General features: G+C 44.3%; 1 protein-coding gene across 1 annotated transcript in view; it reads left to right on the top strand.

Annotated features, from left to right (window-relative positions):
• The window catches only part of LOC111653403 (protein-methionine sulfoxide oxidase mical3b-like), a gene marked incomplete at its 5' end in the record, with an annotated part of 21,265 nt that overhangs the window by 1,765 nt on the left and 8,953 nt on the right, over positions 1–10,547 (top strand). The window contains 10 exons of the mRNA XM_087173406.1: positions 329–444; positions 526–652; positions 776–869; positions 1,032–1,179; positions 1,284–1,480; positions 2,215–2,315; positions 2,392–2,454; positions 2,662–2,841; positions 8,585–8,668; positions 9,484–9,646. Coding sequence (XP_087029532.1) covers positions 329–444; positions 526–652; positions 776–869; positions 1,032–1,179; positions 1,284–1,480; positions 2,215–2,315; positions 2,392–2,454; positions 2,662–2,841; positions 8,585–8,668; positions 9,484–9,646 — 1,273 coding nt within the window. The remainder of the gene's footprint in view (positions 1–328; positions 445–525; positions 653–775; positions 870–1,031; positions 1,180–1,283; positions 1,481–2,214; positions 2,316–2,391; positions 2,455–2,661; positions 2,842–8,584; positions 8,669–9,483; positions 9,647–10,547) is intronic.

Genomic DNA, 10,547 nt, shown 5'->3' with positions numbered 1-10,547 from the left:
GCTTCAAAGCTAGCTTAAAAACCCACCTATTTAGGATGGCCTTCAATACCTAGTAGTATGACGACACTTTTTACAATCTTTTCTTAATCAATTTTGTTGTATTTTATTGCTCTTATTGTTCTTTTATTATTATTATTTTTTTTAAATTGTTTTCCATTTATTTATCTCTGCACTTATTATCTGTTGTAAAGCACTTTGGTACACCGAAAGGATTGTTGTAAAGGGCTTTATAAATAAAGTACATTTACATTACATTTACATATTGTCTGTCTGTCTGTCTGTCTGTCTGTCCGTCCTCCTGTCTCTCTGTCCTCCTGTCTGTCTGCAGCCCTTCTGGCCGATGGGGACCGGTGTAGCTCGTGGGTTTCTGGCTGGTCTGGATTCAGCCTGGATGATCAGGAGCTGGTCTCAGGGAGCAGCTCCTCTGGACGTGCTGGCTGAGAGGTGAACAGACTCACCTGGACAGGACACACCTGTCTGACTCACCTGCTATCACCTGTTACAAGGTCTCTCCGTCTCTTTCAGAGAGAGTTTGTATCGTCTCCTCCCGCAGACGACTCCGGAGAACATGCAGAAGAACATTAGCCTGTTCTCTGTAGATCCAACGACACGATATGTCAACATCAACCATCTGACCATCACACCTGCTCAGGTACACTCTGTCACACACACCAGGTAACTCCAGGTAACAACAGTGTGTTGTGTTCACTGACTGTTGTTGATTTCCTCATCATAAAAACATGTTCATGGATGAACTTGTGTTTTTTCTCTTGAGGTGAGACACCTGGTGGACACAGGAGAGAAGGCGGGGCTAAATACAAACTGTGGTGACATCATCCGCCTGCCCTCACCCAGATTCCCCAGAGAGGGTGAGTTCAGTTTATCTTTAATCTGATTGGTCCTCTGCTTCCTCCCTCTCTTTACCTCATAGTAAAGCTTTAATCTGATTGGTCCCCTGCCTCCTCCCTCTCTTTACCTGATAGTAAAGCTTTAATCTGATTGGTCCTCTGTCTCCTCTCTCTCTCTGACAGAGTCCTTCTCTCAGTCCAATCAGCTGCTGACTTGGTGTCAGGAACAGACTCGTGGTTACCGTGGCGTTGCCGTTGATGACCTGACTACTTCCTGGAAGAGTGGCCTTGCTCTGTGTGCTCTGATCCACAGATACAGACCTGACCTCATGTAAAACACCTGAACTGTTAATGAAGCAGACACCAGTAGAAATGAATTAATGAAATGGAATGGAACTTTTGTTTTTTACACCTGAGTGTTTCATGTCTCCTCAGACACTTTGACTCTCTGGATCAGTCGTCTGTGGAAGAAAACACTCGTCTGGGCTTCGACATGGCTGAGCGGGAGTTTGGGATTTCTCCTCTGATGACGGTGGAGGAGATGTGGTCTGTAGGAGAACCAGACTCTCTGTCTATGGTCATGTACCTGAGTCAGTTCTACCAGCTGCTCAAAGACTCTCCACCCCCTGCTGGTGAGACGCCACAGCTGTCTGTCTCCTGTGGTTCAGGGACGACGTTTTATCTTCAGGAAATTATTCACTGACTCAAAAACCCTCAAACTTTAAAAACAAGAGTTTTACTGTTGAATCTTAATGAAGAAATAGTCTGACCCAGATCTCCTGTGTCTCGGTGTGTCTCTGTCTCTCTTTTTGTCTGTGTCACTCTTTTTGTCTCTGTCTCTCTGTTTGTCTCTGTCACTCTTTTTGTCTCTGTTTGTCTCTGTCACTCTTTTTGTCTCTGTTTGTCTCTGTTTGTCTCTGTCTCTCTGTTTGTCTCTGTCTCTCTGTTTGTCTCTGTCCTTCTTTTTGTCTCTGTTTGTCTCTGTTTGTCTCTGTCTCTCTGTTTGTCTCCGTGTGTCTCTGTCTCTCTGTTTGTCTCTGTCTCTCTGTTTGTCTCTGTCTCTCTGTTTGTCTCTGTCACTCTTTTTGTCTCTGTTTGTCTCTGTTTGTCTCTGTCTCTCTGTTTGTCTCTGTCTCTCTGTTTGTCTCTGTCTCTCTGTTTGTCTCCGTGTGTCTCTGTCTCTCTGTTTGTCTCTGTCTCTCTGTTTGTCTCTGTCTCTCTGTTTGTCTCTGTTTGTCTCTGTTTGTCTCTGTCTCTCTGTTTGTCTCTGTCTCTCTGTTTGTCTCCGTGTGTCTCTGTCTCTCTGTCTGTCTCTGTGTGTTTGTGTCTGTCTCTGTCTTTCTCTATTTGTCTCTGTGTGTCTCAGGCTCGTTGTGTCACAGCTCTGACCTGAGGTCAGCTCTCATCACTCCGGCCTCCCTCCTCAGCAGACTGGGACACAGTCCGTCCAGGAGAAAGAAACCGAACGTACCTACAGTTATCTACAGTAGATATAGAGTGTTATTAATGTGTCATACTCAGCTGTTTACCTCTGTATCTTTAGGAGCAGATCGATGCTGCAGGTAAAAGGAGGAAGACCAGTCGGCCTGGTCAAGAGCAGCACGAGGTCAGTGTTTCTAACAAGCTGAAAATAAACATAATTTTTTTATGTTAAAGAAAATAGTTCAATGATGGAGAAAGAGTAAAAGAAGAAAAGATGCAGATTAGATTAGATCGCATTAAATCAAATCAGATGAGAAAATGATTTGAGTGATATAAATGAAAAAATGAAAACATATCAGAACCAACACACCTGGACGGTTCTGTTTTCAAGTCATGTGACCTAAATGGTGACGTCGAGAGCCAGATGTGTGACGAGGTGTTTGTGGGCGGGTCCAGTGGATCCAGAGTTCGTCTGATGGCCAATCAGCTGCAGGCGAAGCTGGACGAGAGCTCGTCTACCTGCAGGAGTTCTTCTTCTTCTTCTTCTGCTGTTGCGGCTTTACGTCGACAGGTGAGTTCAGTCTGACATCAGACGGAGAGGTTTCTGATTTCTGATCAATTATAGCGAACTTCCTGATCTAACAGAGACAGACATCAGATCGAACAATATTTAACATTTGTTCAAACAACACGTGAGAGTGCAGAGTGAACCCTGCCGTCCAGGTGTGACACTGAACCCCGCCCCGACACATTCAGACATGTCTCAGTATTACACTGTTTGATGAAGTCGACGTGTGTCGGACTGTATTAAATACTAGGACTCAACAACAACAACAACAACAACAACAACAACAGTTTATGTGTCACTTCTGGTGTTGGCCAGCAGGGGGAGGTGTTGTCCAACCCTGCAACCCCCTCAGAGTCTGCAGACGCTGCTGCCCAGCCACCATCATGGAAACCGGTAAAAACTCATAGACAGTAGAGTTCAGCAGAGACCAGTAGAGTCCAGAGACCAGTTGAGTCCAGAGACCAGTAGAGTTCAGTAGAGACCAGTAGAGTCCAGAGACCAGTTGATTCCAGAGACCAGTAGAGACCAGTAGAGTCCAGAGACCAGTTGAGTCCAGAGACCAGTAGAGACCAGTAGAGACCAGTAGAGACCAGTAGAGTCCAGAGACCAGTAGAGTTCAGTAGAGACCAGTCGAGTTCAGCAGCGATCAGTAGAGTCCAGAGACCAGTAGAGTTCAGTAGAGACCAGTAGAGTCCAGAGACCAGTAGAGTTCAGAGACCAGTAGAGTTCAGTAGAGACCAGTAGAGTCCAGAGACCAGTAGAGTTCAGCAGAGACCAGTAGAGTCCAGAGACCAGTCGAGTTCAGTAGAGACCAGTAGAGTTCAGTAGAGACCAGTAGAGTCCAGAGACCAGTAGAGTTCACTAGAGACAGATGAACCCTCAGGGTTTTAGTCCCCTACAGGACTCAAACAGTGCTGGATCCCTGACGACCTTTAGACAACAACAACAACAACAACAACAACAAAAACAACAACAAAAGCTTCTTTCCCATGAATAAATGAATATATTGATCTGATCAAATCAAAGAGTGAGGGTCTGTAATCTAATTCAAACAGTGAGGAACTTGTTTCAGCTGCATCTGACTGTTAAACATGCTGCATGCTGGGTAACAGACACAACACAGTTTGTTAAAAATCTGAGTTTAATTTGATCAAACCTGAAACTTGAGAGCAGCCGACACACATCAGATAACATTACAGTGTCTCTAAAGCCGTGGTCTGGATCCTGACCCCTGAATCCCTGAATCCCTGAATCCAGATTCAGTGCTCCACCTCAGTGACCCTCTCTGTCCCTCTCTGTCCCTCTCTGTCCCTCTCTGTCCCTCTCTGTCCCTCTCTGCCTCAGAAGAAACGAACTCTTCAACAGGAACAGATGAGTTTTCGGTTCAAAGAGAAGCTCAAGTCTCAGAGTGTTGACACCAAGGATGAGCAGGTACCATGCTGCGGTGCACTGTGGGTGACGGTGCTGTGTGTTGTCAGATCCTGGATCTGAAGTGTTGTGGTTCTCAGGTTCAGTCTGACCTGAGATCAGCGGCCGCTCTCTCCTCAGGCTCCCTGGTATTTCCTGGTATCAGCAGCTGAGTGCTCAGTGTTGTAGTGAAAGCTCTGAGGGCATGTTGGTTCATGTGATGAACTGCAGATAAACAACAAACTGTCTTCACTCAGTCACATGAATGGTTTCTATTGAGAGGAGAACTGACCTCAGATCAGCCTGCAGCTCTCACACAAACTACTGAAGGGGATTCATGTGCTGACTGAGCAGCTGGACCTGCTCCAGTCTTCAGTAAACTGCTGTTTTCACACCTGACACAGTGAGTACACTGTGCTCTGTTGTCATGACGATGAACCTTCAGTTCAGGTTGATGTTTATTTGTCATCACATGTAAGAAATGTGGGTTAAACCAATGAGATGTGGACAACCTGTAGCATCCTGTAGCTGGATCAGTGTGAACCAGAGGCCTGTATTACGATGCAAGATCAACACACCCAGGTTAACGTTTAGTTATCTGGCTTGACTGAACCTAACATTGACCTGATCACCTGCACTACGAAGCAGGTTATCACCTGGCTCAGTTAACCCTGGATTTACCTGTCCAGGTACGAGCACCTTCACGTGAAAGAGGCGCAGTTGTTAATTATAAGCAGCATTGTCTGAACCATGAAATAAATTCTTAGTATGATATGAGAAGACATGCTGACACCTGCAGAGAAGTTCAGTTATAGCAACGTCCAACAATGACATTCAACAAGGTGACATGGAAACAATCATATATTTAAACAATCTAAATATAATTTCTGTTAAAGTCAGACTAAAGATATAATGTAAATAAGAGCATGAATTATCATCATGTTGATGATGAACAAACTGTTATAAACAGGAAGAGGAGAGGAGAGGAAGAAGAGAGGAGAGGGAGAGGATGAGGAGAAGAAGAGGAGAGGAAGAGAAAGAGGAGAGGGAGAGGAGGAGAGGAAGAGGAGAGGAAGAGGAGAGGAGAGGGAGAGGAAAAAGAGGAGAGGAAGAAAAGGGGAGAGGAAGAGAAAAAGAAGAGGAGAGGAAGAGGAGAGGGAGAGGAGAGGAAGATGATAGAAAGAGGAGAAGAAGAGAGGGAGAGGAGGAGAGGAAGAAAAGGAAAGGAAGAGGAGAGGGAGAGGAGAGGAAGAGGAGAGGAGAGGAAGAGGAGAAGAAGAGAGGGAGAGGAGGAGAGGAAGAAAAGGAGAGGAAGAGGAGAGGGAGAGGAGAGGGAGAGGAGAGGGAGAGGAAAAAGAGGAGAGGAAGAAAAGGGGAGAGGAAGAGGAGAGGAAGAGGAGAGGAAGAGGAGAGGAAGAGGATAGAAAGAGGAGAAGAAGAGAAGGAAAGGGAGGAGAGGAAAAAAAGGAGAGGAAGAGGAGAGGAAGAGGAGAGGGAGAGGAGGAGAGGAAGAAAAGGAGATGAAGAGGAGAGGAAGAGGAGAGGGAGAGGAGGAGAGGAAGAAAAGGAGAGGAAGAGGAGAGGATAGAAAGAGGAGAAGAAGAGAGGGAGAGGAGGAGAGGAAGAAAAGGAGAGGAAGAGGAGAGGAGAGGAGAGGGAGAGGAGGAGAGGAAGAAAAGGAGATGAAGAGGAGAGGAAGAGGAGAGGAGGAGGAGAGGAGAGGGAGATGAAAAAGAGGAGAGGAAGAAAAGGAGAGAGAAAGAGGCGAGGAGAGGAAGAGGAGATGGAGAAAAGGGGAAAGAAAGAAAAGAGGAGAAGAAGAGGAGGAGAAGAAAAGAGGAGAGGAAGAGGAGGAGAGGAAGATGAGGGAGAGAAAAGAGGAGAGGAAGAGGAGGAGAAGAAAAGAGGAAAGGAAGAGGAGGAGAGGAAGAGGAGGGAGAGAAAAGAGGAGAGGAAGAGGAGAGGAGGAAGAGGAGAGGAAGAGGAGGAGAGGAGGAGTTGAAATGTTCATTCTAATGATGAAATAATTAACAGTGAGACTAATTGTTCTAATCAAAGACATCAGAGGTTCAGGTTTCTCTCCAGTCGTGTCACAGTCTCCTCATGTTGTTCTGAGCTCAGTGATGAAGAGGAGAGTAAAAGCTTCATCACTGGCAGGAATCCTCCATTAAAGAATCTGTGTTCAGGTCAGATGAAGCTCTGACAGTCATTAGATTTTATTTAGTGATAAACTGTGAATTCTGCAGAAGCTTTGGTTTAAAACCAGAGACACATGGAAAGACTCAAACAGGAAATCTGTTCCACTGATCTATGTTATATCTACTGATCGTTATTATTGATCACTTCATTGTGAACTCTTTTGTCCCTGTCAGGATCCTGTAGGAATGATGACTCGTTTTTCCAGTGATCTGATTGGTCAGTAGTTTGGCTGTTGACAGGTTTTGCTCTGATCCTCTAAAGTTGCACTGGAGCAGGTCAGGAGTTCAGCGTAAGTTACCATGGTGATTTACCCCGATAACAAGGGAACCACCATCGTAGAACTGAAAACCCAGAGTTACACCTGAAGTTACCTGATGACCTCAGATCCTGCTTCAGGCCTCAGGGGTCTGTCTTTTGTCTGTCTGTGTGTGTGTGTGTGTGTGTGTGTGTGTGTGTGTGTGTGTGTGTGTGTGTCCGTGTCCTGACCCACTTTCCAGTCCAGACTCCAACAACTTCAGAAAACTTCTTCATTTTGACACCACATGAGCTGCTAATACTCACAACACAACAGAAGTGTTTCCAGGGGACACCAACAAGTGACGGACCTGAAGGCTAAACTAACAGCTAACAGCACATTTTTGAAATAATATCTCAATCATGTGATATTGACGTTACAAAAAACTAAACAAACTCCCTTTTAGCTCATTTTCCAACACTGCTAACAGTTGTCTTTATAACGTCAAAATTCAGGAGGCATCGAAAAACAACTTTTTTGTGTCCCCTGGAAACACTGCTGTTGTGTTTTGAGTATCCTCAAACTGATGAAGATGTTTTCTGAAGTTGTTTGTGTTTTGCCTGTTTGCATGTGTTTTCTTAAGTTGTAGTACGTTGAGCTCTCAGGGCCACCGTCATTTTCAAACTCAGTTTGTATCTGCACTTTAGGAACCAGGTTCCAGTCCCCATGTGAACCAGAAACCTGATTTCTGTAGTCAGGGAAGGGGGTTAGAGAAACCTGATTTCGACAGGTAGATTTCTCCTGGAGAACAGTGATTTAGTTTTGAACAATCTGAGTCTGAATCAGTTTCATAGACAGAGAATGATCAGACACAAGAGGAATTTATTTCAGCGTTGGTACAGACTAGAGATAAACATTATAACATGATACGTTCAGTCTAACTGAAACCCTCTCACTTCCGGGGCTTCCCTACACTCAACAGACCCATTCCCAGTAGGAGCAGATGGGTTACAGATCCACATGTTCATGTGGTCTGCCTGAGGCCTCATAGGGACTTTCTACAGATTTACAGCGTCCAACCACCTAATTACGACGTGAGTATCATTAACACTCATGTGAAGTTAAAACTTTACCACAGGGACCCAGACCTGGCGTTACGACTGTTGACCAGAAGTTAGACCAGGTCTGTTCAGATCTAGGTCAGTTGAACTGTTCCGTCTTCAGATAAAATCCTGTAGTGTGTGATATGTAAAGACTCTTCAGTTGCTGTGATGATGTCACCTGTGTGTTGCCAACAGAGACGTACAGGTAGATAAACATCTTTACCTGAAGTTAGATTTGTGTTAAAGACTTCACTCAGGTCCGGGTCTCTCCGTGGACTCTACAGTCCATCCAGGATCTCACAATCCAAGTTGCTGCTGCTGCCGACAGTCTTTGGTACAATATCATGTGACAATCAGCGTTCTCTGTGGATTTGTGGGTCATTTGTGTCCACCTCCAGAGCTTCAGTGGTTCAGGGTGTCCTCTGGTGAATGTAGTCAGTCAGAGACCAAAACACCAGAGACATGTTGGTTTGTCCCTGAATCTTTCAGTTGGTCTTCAGGTTTGTCCCGAGCTTAAGAAAAGCAGCTGACCTGCTCATAACCTGCAGAAATAATCAGTGTGAATTAAAGACTGCTCAGAAAAATACTTGGACCCCGGTTACACGGTCAAGAGTTAGTATCCATGGAAACAATGAGTTCACACTTTGCTGAGTTTTGAATTGCTGAACCATTCCTCTCAGTGTGCAGGTTGGTGGGTCGGGTCATCCGCAGAATCTGAGCTGGACTTGGTTCTGTTCTGTTAGTTTTCTCATGTGTGTCTGTTGTGTCTGTTCTCTCCCTCATGTCTGGTGTCTGATCAAAGTGTATTCAGATGTACACTGTTGGAGTGAGCTCATTGGCTGAGCAGATAGCCAATCGAAGTCAGCCACAGGAGGAAGTGAGTTCGGTAAGATTCTTATTCATTCACCTTCTTCAGGTTCGTTCACATTAAACTTCTATCTCTCAGTCACTTCAGCTAAAAACCCGCTTGTTCAGGATGAGAGTCCTGGTTCAGTAAAGTCCACTTACCTGGAGTTCTGGAGCTTTTGTATAATGAGTTCAGAACCACGAGAAGGGAGCTGTTTAGCAATTTAACTGATTCAATCAAACTGAATCAAACTTGATTTTTAAATAGTGGTCGAAGAAGACGAAGTGCTAAACAATTTCATGACAACTGCGTAAAGAGTGTTTAATAGGGTCAAAAGCTCCTGAACAATTCAGTAAGTGGACCTTGAGTTCAAAATTTCTTGTTGTTTCGATGCACTGTGTTTGGAAATGGAAAAGTCATTCTTCCTGTTTACAGTTAGTGATTGATCTGATCAATATTTATATTATATTCATAATGGAGAGTATTCAAAGCCTTCACTTCAGTAAAAGTATCAGTACCACACAGTAAGAATACTTCATTACAAGTAAAAGTCCAGCATTAGTAAAAGAGGTGACAGTAACGTCAGTGAAATGTACTTCAGATACCAAATGTAAAAGTAAACACATTAAATAATACAAAACTTCTTGTATTATATAAATGATCTATATATTTCATTGATCAGAAGTCTAATGTGATCAGTACTGTGTGACTTCATACTCTTACCTGTCAGATTATAACAGGTACATTTACCAGGATAACAACTAACATGGAATTAATTCCATCAGACAGTTTCATAAAACCTGATGGTGACATCACATCATCCCCAGATTAACACGTGAATTTCTTCTCTACAGTTTGCAGTGAGCTGCAGTGACGTGTGTTTCCTGTGTAAGAAGAGAGTTTATGTGATGGAGCGTGTCAGTGCAGAGGGATTGTTCTTCCATCGCAGTTGTTTCCAGTGTGATTACTGCAGCAGCACACTCAGACTCGCTGCATATGCCTACGACCAACACAGCGGTCAGTTTCATCTCTTCATCATGATAACTCAGTTAAAGGCTCAGTTTACCCAAATCACAGGAAGTCATTCTCTCTCCCTTTATCCAGTCACATAGTTCATTTAGAGAAAAATGGAGTTCAGGTTGTGCTGCTTCATATTTAATTTATTATGATAATGTAAGTTATTCAAATGAAGCAGCTTCACATAGAAAAATGTTAGATCGGATGGAAAGTGAAGACATATAGAGTCACTCCTTTAAATCTGTCATTGTTTATTTCGTCACCTCATTATTTTTCCCTGTCAAAGTTTAAAACGAACCCTGTGGGGTTTCATGCACTGACATGTAGATACATTCAGCTCTTTGTCAGGCTGGTTAATAACTGAACACTGTGGACTCATGACTGCGGCCTCTGCTCTGCTGCCGAGCTGCAAACATACCGCAGGGGGAATAACGCTTCATTATGTACATCACCATGTTAAATGGATCTCAGATTGCTCTCTATTTTCCATGTGTAATAAACACTGACAGATTCTTAATGGTGCTGTTCACCCTTAATAACCTGATTACATACATGAAGGCAGGTTTATTATTTCATAGTGCATCGGCCTGATGGGACAGCAATGTAAAAGGTGAAGTTGTCCAGTAGTGCAGTGTGCACTCTGACAGAGCTCCAGTATCAGCCTTCAATTCTCCTGATTCAACAAGCTCAGTTCATTCGAGCTGATATAATATATGGAAGGATGGGACACTGCACTGAAGGATGTCCTCACCCAGTGGCTTAGTCACCAACAGACTCTACAGGAGGCCGAGGAAACCTCTGCTCTGATGTCCGTAGAAAACCTGATAAAGTCCTGAACAGGACGCAATGTTGGATCTTGGACTGTGACCCGGGGATGGAACAATTCCACGCCCGCCACCCC

This window comes from Seriola lalandi, unplaced genomic scaffold (genome assembly GCF_002814215.2).
Source record: "Seriola lalandi dorsalis isolate HSWRI2012SDOR001 ecotype SW California unplaced genomic scaffold, Sedor1 jcf7180002054196, whole genome shotgun sequence".
Classification (NCBI taxonomy): domain Eukaryota; kingdom Metazoa; phylum Chordata; class Actinopteri; order Carangiformes; family Carangidae; genus Seriola; species Seriola lalandi.
The sequence above is the reverse complement of the archived record's forward strand: the minus strand, read 5'-3'. Positions and strand labels throughout refer to the sequence as shown.